Source organism: Lissotriton helveticus, chromosome 1_1 (genome assembly GCF_964261635.1).
Source record: "Lissotriton helveticus chromosome 1_1, aLisHel1.1, whole genome shotgun sequence".
Classification (NCBI taxonomy): Eukaryota; Metazoa; Chordata; class Amphibia; order Caudata; family Salamandridae; genus Lissotriton; species Lissotriton helveticus.
Window position 1 is genome coordinate 1262628191 of NC_136057.1, and position 13282 is coordinate 1262641472.

General features: G+C 39.9%; 1 protein-coding gene across 1 annotated transcript in view; it reads left to right on the forward strand.

Moving 5' to 3' along the window:
- Positions 1 to 13282, forward strand: part of LOC144822567 (chloride anion exchanger-like) — a 327927-nt gene that overhangs the window by 242851 nt on the left and 71794 nt on the right. The window contains exons 14-15 of the mRNA XM_078680252.1: positions 6677 to 6746; positions 7287 to 7379. Of these exons, the coding sequence (XP_078536378.1) occupies positions 6677 to 6746; positions 7287 to 7379 (163 nt within the window). The remainder of the gene's footprint in view (positions 1 to 6676; positions 6747 to 7286; positions 7380 to 13282) is intronic.

Genomic DNA, 13282 nt, shown 5'->3' on the forward strand with positions numbered 1-13282 from the left:
AAAGGAGTAGAGAGGGGACTGGAGTAAAGTCTCTTTCCATCGATAAGGGCTATAAGCCCTTTTTTCCTTAGATATGGGGTGAAGGGTGGGTGGGGTGAGAGGAGGGGCAGCACAGGGGGGGTGGAGATAAGGGGGGAGTGGAGAGGTGGGGTCACGGCAGGGGGTGTGGGGGACAGTAATAGGGGTAGATAGGGTGGGGGTCTTGGTTAGAGAAAAATAAAGAAAAGTTGAAGGTCAGACATGTACAGATGGAGGTAGAAATGGGTTTGGCATACTATGTAAAGACAGCATATACAACAATGACGAAGGAGAGACAGAACATCCTAAACAGAGAATATGGCTAGATATAGAATATGTTCATCAAATGTGGGGGGTTTAAATGACAAGGCAAAACGTGCAAATGTGTTTGAAATTATTAATACATTGAATCCTGATGTTTTATGCCTACAAGAGACACATATTCCGTGGGGAAACAAAAAATGTCTTGAAATGAGAGGCTATAATTTAGCAGTATGCTCTACCCAAACGACAACAACCAGAGGTGTTGCCACATATATTAAATATCAGAGGGGAGTAGTACATCGAACAAAAGCAGATAAGTGGGGTCGCTAGGCCATAATGGAGCTATCATTGGGATTTTCTGTAGTTAATATATATGGCTCAAATTTAGATGACCCTAATATATGGGAGAAGCTAGCGGTAGAATTAGCACAATGGTCACGCTATCTGATTATATGTGGTGATTTTAATATTCACATGGGAGGGGATATCATTAACACAAGATATACAGGGAGAAAGCCTAAGGTGTTTAAAGCAGTTTCTATACTTAAAGGTATTCATGGGCTTATGGATGTATGGGCAGAAAAACATCAGAATGACCCAGGCTTCACATACTACTCATATCCCCATAAAAAGTTTGTTCGCTTGGATTATTTTTTGGCACCTGTACAATGGTTAGACAACATAGATATAGCGAAACTTCCACAATTATATTCCGATCATAACCCACTAATCCTGGAAATTAAGGAAATTCAGGGTTTGAGTAGGCAATCCCCATGGACCTTTGATAGGAAACTATTACTAGATGATACATTTTATACGTATATCAAGAAGTGGACACAGTCTTTTTTTGACTGTAATAGATTTAGTGCTTCCCGGGCATTAGTATGGGATTCATATAAGGCTGCATTAAGGGGGGAACTCATAGGATTTGCTGCTCATAATCGTAGAGAACAGAAAAAACTAACGGATTATCTAATCCATAAATTGGGGAAACTGGAAGCAGAACATATACAAATAATCTAGAATGGGACATCGGAAGATGTATTAAAAGAACATTTGTCTAAAATTGTATTGGCTAAGGCTGATATTAATCAATATTTTTATGAAAAAGCTGCTCAAAAGTTTCAGATATATAGGAAGGAGTTATATGAATGTGGAGAAATAACGGGGAAGCTACTTGCGATGAGGACGAGACAGAAAGATGTTAGAAATAATATATCGAAAATGAAAGATTTAGATGGGACAGTGACATCTGATTCTGTGAAGATCGTTAACATTTTCGAGGATTTCTATAGTAGATTATATCAAGCAGAACCTATGATAGAAGATCAAATGGAGCAAGATGATTTACAAGATATAGATAGCTGTGGTATATTCCTTCCCAAGTTAAGTAGTGAAATGACTCTAGAATTAGAGCAAGAAATCACACTAGAAGAAGTACAGCAGGCAATATTCTCCCTTTCTTCTGGCAAAGCTACTGGGCCAGATAAGATTCCAATTGAGTTATATAAAATGATATCAACACAAATAATACCTTTGATGCAAGATCTATTTTTGGGCGTATAATATCGTGGAATACCCCCTAGCTCATGGCAAGATTCAGATGTTGTTGTGTTTTTAAAGAAAGATAAACCTCCAGAAACACCCTCGTCATATCGCCCAATATCACTTATGAATACAGATGTAAAGATCTACTCAAAAATCATGGCCACCCGATTACAGAAAAGCATTGCTGCAATTATTTCACCATGGCAGCACAGCTTTATCCCAGGCCGGGGGACCACAGACCACACTCGACGGGCAATATCAATATTAGACATAGCGGAGGTTGAGGAGAGAGATGTGGCTGTGGTCCTCCTAGACGCGGAGAAAGCCTTTGATCGGGTGACCTGGAGATATTTGTGGGATAAATTAGCGGAGAGAAACTTTGGACCAGGATTTATACGGGCTATCCAGGCTATATACTACAATCCATATGCCAGAAACCAGATAATGGGTCACACTTACAAAAGATTAAAGATAGAGAGAGGCACCCGCCAGGGTTGTCCCTGCTCCCCAACTCTCTTCGCACTTTATTTAGATCCTTTTATCTCCTTGATTTTAAATAACCCCATAATTAAACCGGTAATATCTCATAATTATGAGACAAAAATATTAGCGTATGCTGATGATATTGCCCTAATAACACCTGCACCACGGGAGACAATTATAGAGGTAGAGAGACTGGCAGAAAGATTCTGGAAAAGATCTGGTTATTTGTTAAATAGCACAAAGAGACAAATCATATGCTCATCTCACTGTATACTGGATGATTCCCGGGTAAAGGAGTCTGCAGTATACTTGGGTGTAAGATTAACAGCAAAAATGGGGGATATTTGGACAATAAATATAGACCCAGTTATGACCTCCATCAGTAGGGAAATGAAGCGATTAGATTATTTACACCTCACAATAATTGGCAGGATAAACGTAATTAAAATGAAAATCTTTGCAAAAATCTTATATCTAATACGGGCTATTCCCATAGAACTAATGACTAGAAAAATACGGAAAATTGTAGGGATCTTTATCAATTTTATTTGGAGTTACCAAAGAACTCGTCGCGCTTATAAATACTTGAATCAGTCGATTGATCAAGGTGGTTGGAATGCCCCAAATATACAACTATACTACTGGGCGACGGCCCTGCAGAATCTAGGTATCTTATACTATCATAAGAAGATACAAAATGAACAGACAGATATACCTACTATTTATGAATTAGCAATTGGGGAAGCCGCAGCAGGGCTATTCAAATGCCAAAGCGATATGAGGAAATATCAAAGGAAAGGATATAAATGTATCGAATGTGCAATTAGAAACTGGAAAAAGATTGTGAAAACATGTGAGATTAATAGATATACAAAATATACATCACTGTGGCATTCTGATCTCTTACACACGAATATATATGACGATATGGCAAAAAATGGGAAAAAAAGGGGATTGTAATGCTGACCGTTGTTTATGAAAACTCAGCGATGCGTAGTTTAATAGGAATTGCACAAAAATATGATTTACAAAGCGATTCATGTTTTAAATACTTACAAATTAAGAATTCTATGAGAGGTATCCCAAAAGAGAATATTAGTCTTGATCCTATACTAATACTTCATTTTATAGGTAATCCTAAAAGTAGAATAAGAGAATTTTATCAGGAATTGCAAAAATGTATATCTAATGATTTAGAGAAAACAGTATCGAATTGGTCAGCCAAATTGAACGACGGGGATGTTGATATAAATAAAGTCCTGGAAATAGGCAAAAATGTATTTATGGCATCTAACTTGAAGGCTCAACAATATAAGACTGTATACAGCTTATATTATACACCAGCGAAACTTTTCAAATGGGGAAAGAGAGATTCGGATAGATGCCCAAGATGTCAAAACAGGCCAGCTGATATGATACATATGTTCTACTCTTGTGTTAAATTAGACGAGTTAAAAACGGGAATTGAATTATTTATGCAACAGACATTTGGGAGGAACCTCAAGATTACTGCCACACTAATGATGCTGGGTTTTGATGCAACATTGCAAATTGATACCCCGCAAAGAGATTTTGTGTTTTTAAGTTTAGCAATAGCACATCTTTTGCTTGCCACAGTGTGGAAGGATTCCAAACCACCAACTTTTCATCAGTGGCTAAATCGACTAATTTGTATTGGGAAACAAGAAATTGCATTATATAAATGTAAAGGTTCAAAAAATAGAAAAAGAGGTATGAATATCTGGAAACCACTTATTGTTTGGATGGAGGAACGAAATAGACAAGGAGTAGGGTAAATAAATAGATTTTACGGTCTGACTTTATGTTAATACAACAATGATATCTGTAAAGAAATACGATACTCTCTTTCTGTTATACATGTCTTTTTTTTGTTTCAATTCTATTTAGTATTGTATCTAAACTACATGTTGTATAATGCTATAATGCCATACTTTATTCTCCTCCTTTTTTTTTGTTTTTCCTTTGTGTACTCCAATGTACCATGTATTATGTCTGATTCTCAATAATAAAAAATTAAAAAAATAAAAATATATATATAATTATAGAGAATATATGATTATTATTAAGGCTGCACTAACTTTGGGCTTCACTGCCCTGGGAAAGGATATAAGATTTATCCAGAAAACTGCAATAGACCAGTGTACTCTGAGGGCATGCACACATTCCAGTAAAGTCAGGGAGAGCAGGAATGAGCTACTAGGAAGACAAGCATTGACAGAGCCAACAGGTCTGGCATTGGCCGCCAGCCTCCTGGCAATTCTAGTTTTGTTTTGTCATGGTTTTTGCAAACCTTTGTAGTTTGAGACTATATCAGGCCCTCCTCAGTCAAAAAAACACATATCACCACAGTACTCCCTGGCACTAAAGGGAACTATTTTGTATGTGGCTGTGTTCCTCGTGAAAGGGGTGGCATGCTGTAACTGGAAGAGAAGTCAGCTAATGGCTTAAGTGCACTGATACATTATTTCCACCAGCCCTAATGCATGCTGGAGTGGGTGGAAGAAAATGTGCATGACACCAAGCACAGATTAATGGATGAAGTCTAGCTGAACCCCTATAAGTAACTGTTATACACATAATTTTAGTAAATTTCAAAGGACTTGGCTAAAACAGATTAAAAAAAAGTCAATCAGTTTGGCCTTGACTGAACGCCTCTTTCTTTTAACAAAGCAAGAAAGGAGGAAGGGAAGAAAGAAGGTAGACAATAATGAAGACAAGAAAGGAAGGAAGGAAGAAGTAAAAAGAGGAAAACTTATTACAGAAGAGTTTCAAATGTACAATCTAGTACAGTGAAATAGCAGCAGTCTGAAAACCAAAGCACTCTAAAGGGAATTTACAGCAGCAGTCACAGGAGATGGGATCTGATAAAGATGGAATGTGCTTCAGAAGCAGCCTGCTATCACATCAGACTATAAACACAAAGGCAACTAAAGTAATTATAAAGTAAAAACAAAAACATTGGCAATGATGAGAACTAGCTTGTGTACGGATCTGCTGCTTGTGAGAGAGCATTTAAAATGGCACATTAAAAATAACAGGAACATTGTCTGTAATACTGGTGTGATCAACTCTCAGATATATTACGGATTCAAAAATGTACCCCAACACCAAAAGACCACCAAAAGATTGACTAAGAAAGGAGCAAAACAATTGAATAAAGTGAAAACATCTCACTAAAATTATGAGTCCAGCATTTTGTGATATGCCTGCAATCTGTCTTTATTGTGTACTATTCAGGCATGATTGGTCTTAGTAGTACTTAAATGTGTTCTGTAGCCCAAAATAATGTCCAGTCTCATAACAGACTTTACAGCCAATAATAAGGATTTTCCTTAATTACACCTTTAAAAGAAAGCCATTGCAATGTATCCGTGTAAGGATAGGCTGAGGCAGGATGATGGCAAAATAGAATGTGTCTGATGGTTTGTTGCATTCCACTTGCAATGCCCAATTAAAAAAGGAGCTATCCAATGCTTCTCCTTCTCTGTTGCTTAACTTGCTCCTCACAGGTTAAGTGTTGGGTGTTCCTGATGCTAAGGCTGGGTTCTTAGTTCTGGTGGAATACATCTAAGATGGTACACGCTTCAATGTGGTCCTGCACATCATTGTATAGGATCTCCGGTGACTTTTGATTAACAAGCTCTATTGATTTTCTTAACCCTAAAAATTGATTTCTTTCTTAGAAGGTTTGTTGCTGTAGCACCCTGGTTCTGTTGTAAAGGTCTGCAGCAGGATCCTTCTCTAGGTACCATAGGGGAAACCTCACATGCACTCTGCTGATACACTCTTCCATTACTTGCAACATCTTTATGCAGTACCATTTACATTTACTCCATTCTATTGCTCCTGTGTCCACCCGCCACAGCCTCACCCTTCATCTACTGCTGCTCCAATTTTACACCTTTGTTAACACTTTCTACTCATTGGCAAGTCCTCATTGATATGTTCACTTTCTCCTTTGTCAACCAAAGCTTACACAACTGAGTTAATCAAGCCAACGTCACACAGTGCTGTGACCAGACACTTCATTCCACTGCAGCTGACTCCATCCAACACCCCTTCATGCATTAGTGTTCCATTTTTCAATCTTTGGTACCTAATCTCACCCCGTTGGTAGCCTCTTACCTACATGCACCCCCTCAACATCCACTTCAACACTTTGCTTCATGTTTGTTCAGCTAAAATACAGGAGGGTATTTTGCACTATAGGGTTGGCAAGAGCAATTTAGCAATATTCCCTAGTTGTGTGCCGCAGTATGCTGTATTTATCTGTAAACCAGCTAGTAATACACTATGAATGCATTTGTAATTCGTAAACAACCTATTCTCTTTTTCTTTACAGTCCACTCTGCACCCTTGAGGCTAATGTTGGTGGCCATGACATCTACAGAAACAGAAAAGACTACAGAGAGGTGATGAGATGTTCCTATGTGCTGTACATTGAGCTGCACAAATGTATGAACACTAATATACACTTTGACGGATGAGTAGGATGAGTTTTCATTCAACGGCATGTTTCATTTGAATATATCCCTTTACATTGAATGTGCTACAACGCATTCCATTACAACACGATCGTTACAACGACTGTGTTGTTACAACAAGAACCATTACATCGCAAGTCGTTACAACGACTTGCTGTAGGGGGCGTGCTGGATTTAGGAATAGTACAATTTACTATTCCTACTCCAGTTTGTGCAACAGCAGGGAAGGTGTTGGATTGTAAATCCAACACGTTCTGCCCCCTACAGCAAGTCGTTGTAACGACTTGCGATGTAATGCTTTGCGTTTTAACAACACAGTTGTTTTGACAACTGCGTTGTAATGGAATGTGTTGTACCGCATTCGATGTAAACCATGTCTCCTGTTTCATTTATGCTCTTTAGCACAGTTTTCTGTGTGAATCGCAGTTTGGAGCACCCCATGCATTAACTACTTCTCTCTTTTCCTAGATCTATGAAATGGAAGGTTTGAAGATTTTCAGATGCCCCTCTCCGATCTTTTTCGCAAACATTGATTTCTTCCGAAGCAAGCTGAGATCATCTGTAAGTGATTGGGTTATGGGCTGTTGTGAGAATGATACCTTGAAGTGAGTCAATATTCTCAGTGAAATGACAGAGCCTTCACGAAAGAGAACAGTAGCCCGGTTTACCATTGCAATGACAGGTGTAAACAACGGGATATGTGACACATTCAGTGTGCATATAAGTAACCACAGTGGTGAATTTCAAAAGGAAGCTGGAGAAACAACAAACCTTGAATCTGATTAGGATCATTGACATACTCAGTGGTTATCCTGAAATCTGGCATGATCTGTCCCTTGTAGACCACTGTTGGAATATCCCTCTAGTAGAGCATGCAAACGTTAAGCTAAAAAAACAAGTATTATGCCCTCACTGTCACTAAATAGCACCATCATCACAGTGCAGTATTCCGCCAGATACAGCATAGAAAATTGTAAACAACACACTACAATAGAGCGTTAAACTGAATCAATGACAGAATGTAGCACACATCATAGCTTTTCCACCGACCAATGCATGGTACATGAATCGCCTCTATCTGAAAACCAAATGAAAGCCAGGAAGGACATTCTAGTGTGATCCCACAAGAAGCATATTCAGTGTTTTACTCAACAACCCTAAATGTTCCTCTATGAAATTCCTTCTCATAGAAAGATACATGATAGGAAAATACACATGCCATACACACGGGCTAATCTCAATGACATAAATTACAATTCCTAGTTGAGCATAAAATATGATGACTCAGCTACAACGCATAAAAATAATGCGATTCGTTTTTTCCCAAAATAAAATAGATTAGAGAATCTATGTGGGTTATAATATACATTTCAGTTAGTCCACCTGTGTTGCCCTCACAGGCTGAATATACAGAAAAATTGTCATAAGAGATTATGGGATACTTCTTAGGGTCTACCCCACAGTTTACCCCAAAACTCGCATGGTAAAAAATCTGTGCTCTGCATTCGCCGATTTCTGAAAAGTAAGCCCGAGATTGAGTACAGTAGTCACTGCTCTGTTGCCTCCATTCTAGATCACCTGGTACATCAGTGTAGGCCACAAAAAGCTTTTGGAACAAGAAAGAGGTCCACTCTCACTGAGTATGTGAGTCCAACGGGTGACTCCTAAGGGGACATTTTGGGCCTGACTGAGAGGAGAACTCGTAAATGCTTGATGAGTAAACCTCCGCCTCTGCGTTTTGGCAATTTACCACTTTTCACAAAACTATATTCATAGGTTTCCAGGTATGGTTGCAAAACATCGCAAACCAAATATCGATTGACAAAAATTTTGTTTCTTAAATATTTTTTTCAAAAAGTTTGTTCATTAAAGTTGACAATAGAAAATCTACACCTAATTGAATTATATTTTTGTAAATCATAGTTCGGACACAATATTTCTGCCAGACGAAATTTGAGTAACTTCTCAAACATACCACTGATTTCCATGTTTCATCTACTGCTACTACTGCAAACTGAGCACAGAACCGAAAATACATGTGCTGTGGATGCAGGTGGGACCCACAGACACTCATTTTTCGGGACAGGCCCTCATTGTTTCTCATTCGACTTTCATCTGGAGCAAGAGGTAGAAAAAGATACAAGGATAAAAGGAAGATGAAGAGAAAGACTGAAAAACAAAGACAAAGGGAGAAAGCATGGATGAAAAAGAACCTGCATGAGTGAGATAAAGAGGCAAGCAGGGTCCGGTGCAGTGGCGGCTTCTCCGCAATGGCTGGGAAGCGTCGCCACACTGCTGGGCTCAGAGCCAGCAAATGTAAAATGAAACGATGATCTTGCATCATTTTTTTTTATATTTGCAGACTCTGCCAGAGGTGTTGGGAGGGGCGGGGCTTAGGCATGGGAGTGGGGAGGAGGAGTGCTACGTGCACTCCACTCCCAAAGTGTGCATATGTGTTTTGGCCGGCCGTCTCAGGCCGACTAAAACACACATGCGCACTTAGGGTTTCTCCAGCCCTACTGCTCTGCAGCACGGGGATTGGATGGGAGCCTGGGTCCCAAAGGCTGCTGGGACCCAGTCAGGAAAAGGAGGGATGGGAACGCGACGTGACGCTAGAGGCGGCCAACCACAGCAGCAAAAGGTCTGTTTTTTATATTTTCTTATATGGAATTCGCTTCCCACCACGCGATGGCTTCCGCGCTACCCCATGCTTTGTTTATGGCGGCTGCTGCAGGTCTAGTGGTGGTTTAAAGAGGCAGGAGGTGGAATCATTGGTATTCGGCACCGCAACCTTCGAGCAGGTTGAGGACTTTGTAAATCGTTTATAGGGGTATCTGTAATATAAATGTGTTCAAACACACCAGTCCCAATTGTTGACACGCTTTACTGCTATAAACAACAGGACAATTAAATTGCTATAATTTGATACCTTGTCTAATGCCATTTGAAATTGAGGGCAGCAGTCATTGACTGCAAACGTAGCAGGGCATGATGCGCAGGGAGAAAAATCCTTCCATGTTGGGGGCATTTGTTTTTAGGTCTCGTCTGGTGTTAGCAGCGCGCATGCGCTGCTCTTGCCATGACGAGGGCCTTTTGGAATCGATACGATTCCAAAGCGTGCACGCGGGGAGACAGAAGAGACAGAAGATGTGCACGCGGGGATTGGATGCTTTACTGGCGGCGTGACACTCTGGCGACTTTTTTTTTCGCCGCCAGTAAAGCCAGTCCATCTTCCGTCTCTTCTGTCTTCCAGCTGCTGGATGTGTCACACCTCGGTCTCGCTTCACTTCTCGCCCCCTTGTACCTCACCCACGCCTGGCTTTGAGGTCACACGCATTTTTACCCCGTTCATCTTTTTTGACAGTTACTATCTGGAGACATGCATATTTAATACCAGGCCCCTGGGCTCCCAGAGAAGACAAAAACACTCCTGTGTGCAAAGCAGGGGCATTTTAGCTGGGTTTACGTTCTGGTATTACTGTGGTTTAATGCAAGCACAGCCTGCTAATCACCTAATTGGATGCACGGGCACAATGTCTATCAGGAATGTAGAAAGGCAGATTGTGACACTGAAGATGCAGGCTACATATTGACCAGCGTCAAAATAGATGCATTAAAGCCACCAGAAAGGGAAAGAAACACTGCACATAGCCTGCTAATGCCCACATCTCGACTATTAAATTTAATTAATGGAGTTTTTTTTTAATTAACCAATAAGGGTTGTAAATCAATGCAAATATTTTGCGAATATTGTTCTGTGCTGGTAGAGATGTATGTAAAAAGATTCTGCTGACCTTCAAACGTGTTGTACCTACACAAACGTCCCAAATTGTGTGGGGGTTTTTTCAAACGCCAACAGCTTAGTGTTTTAGCTGATTCTATACATTTGTAATTCCATATATAAGTTGACCTGGATTACAAAGAATGGAACAAATTACATGAACATCTAAAAACTAGAAATGATACTGGTACAATTTTGGAAAAAATACATTGTCGAAATCGATACGTGGACAAGTCTTTTCCAGAACAGTGTGCTCAAACTTTAGGTACACTGTGCTGGCCAACTAGTAAGTCACAGCAAAAAGTCTTTATTTTAAGTTGTGCGCATTGGATGGTCAAAGGTCACACTGCTTAAACGAACCCTATTCTGGAATATAAGCGCCTCACTGCATAGATGCCTGGGCCATGCACTGCGAGTAGCAGATTATACAGAAGTCTAAAGACAACTCTTGCTCAAAAACATTAACCACATTCTTGTACAAATGTCTATGTATACATGGCCTGGAATATTTTAGCAATACAACTTGCAATTTAAAAATATAAAACAACAGAAAAACATACACTAGCAAGGATACACTTAACAGCGCTTCCAACAACACGCGCCACCTCATCACGACCTACAGGAGCCTAGCGAAAAGCGTTATAAATTTGGTTGGACAAAGTAAAAAATAAAAATTATGGTTAAATAAAAATATTTCAGTCAAGTGAAAATGTTTGCTTTTCTAGGTGGTCAGAGCCAGTAGTATATACAATACATGTTTAGAAAGTCAAATGAACCAACCCAAAGATTTGCTAGTTGAGCAGTTTTTGCAAATTTGTTTCATATTCCAAAGCAACATTTCTGGACCCTAAGGCCTTCCGAGCTGCTAGTTTGCAAACTGATAGTGGAACCAGTACTGTCAAATTAGGAAGGATGGGGGGAAAAAAGCACAATATGATTTTAATACTCCACTTTCAAAATCAAATATGATGGCCACAAGCTCTGCCTTTGCCTTGCATAAGCTTGTTATAGTAAATGTGGATACTCTCAAGATATGACAAATTTCCACTATTTACTCTACATGGCAAACCTTAATAATATTTTGCAATTATGACTTTTATTAAATCAACTTGGACACCTATGCATTTTAATATTCTCACCATCTACCCCAAAACCTATACTCCAAAGCCGTTCAAGCGGTGCGCAAGACAGATGTACCAATGTCCTGCGGTGCCTTTTCTCTAAAGACAAAGCCAGCATCCTATTGTCGAAGAAAGTCAACCCTCTTATTGTATTTCCAATAGCAATATTTATCTGTCAGGGACAGTGGACTGACCACAGATGCAAGGACGGGTGACCTATGTTAAAATACTAGTAAATAGCAACGTTCTGTCTTCTCTCAAGGTACAGGCAGAAACAATGCTCATTTCCAATGTGTTCTTCATCCCTCGCTGCCACCCCCTACTGTTCCCCTATATACACCCACACAAGAGAAGCAAGCATTAAAAATGCAATAGGTCTCGTCTTTCATTAAGTTAAAGCCATTTGCTTTGCTATACAATACCATTAGCAAAGCAAATGGCTTTAACTTAATCAAAGGCGAGACCTATTGCAATTTCAATGCTTGTTTATTTCAGAAAAGAAGCTTCCACTTTGGGAGTTTCTTTCCTCTATACGAAAGCGTTTGCCAATTGGGTTCTTTAAACATGGCGCCTGCTCAGTAAACCCATGAAAAGAATCCCCACCAGGCTGAGGGGGACCACGGCCTCTGACCCTTGACGGACAAGCAGAGGTGTAAATGACCACTTAAGTCCATCGCTGCACTTTCTGGGACACGTGCAGTGGGAAGAACTTTAATGATGAGACAACATGGGAACCTTGATTATCACACAGCACATTTTCTCAATATTGACACTTTGCTCTCAACAGCCTCACGTGTCAACCACAGGCCGGATTTTTCTTTGTTCTTTGCACCACGAGGCACAGTGCAATTTGTGTAACTCAGGGCCGCCTTTCATAAATCATTACCTTTCTTTACCAACATTTTTGATGTTTAGTTATGTTGTTTTTACTGATTGCCGTATCAGTAGGATATCACTGCATTACCGTCATTTTTTATTGGTTTACAACAAAGATTGGCTTTGGAATTTGGAACCCAGCTGAAACAGAGCGGGAAGCTCCCTTTCAATGTCAACCTCAAGTCAACATACTGGGAAAGGACGCCGACAGGCTCAAAAACAGGCGTTGTACATTACAACCAGGGTGTTTCACTGGTAATAAATAATGAAAGAAATACGCAAGCCCACATCAGAGCAGCCACGGGAAATCCTCGTTTCCAACTGAGTCCGCTAAAGAAACAATTAATATCGCCAATAGACTTGAAGATTGTATTCCAAGCTCTGGTGTAAATCATTCATAATTGACTAAGGAATTGCCACCCTAATCGGAACTCCAAAAGTGCACCTGGACTCTCTTAAGTTAAGTGGCATTCAACGTGCAGCAAGGGAAGTAAACAGAACTAATATTTTTGACCACATTAAGCCCTCCCTACTATCCATACAGTGGCTTACCATTGAAGCCAGACACACAAAGCAGTGTACTATGGCCCCCTAATAATCTAGTGCATGTCCTCATCATCTAGAATGCAGCCGCACACTTCGCACTGTAAATTCCCTTCTACTCAAGCCTCTGAGATGCAAGAAAA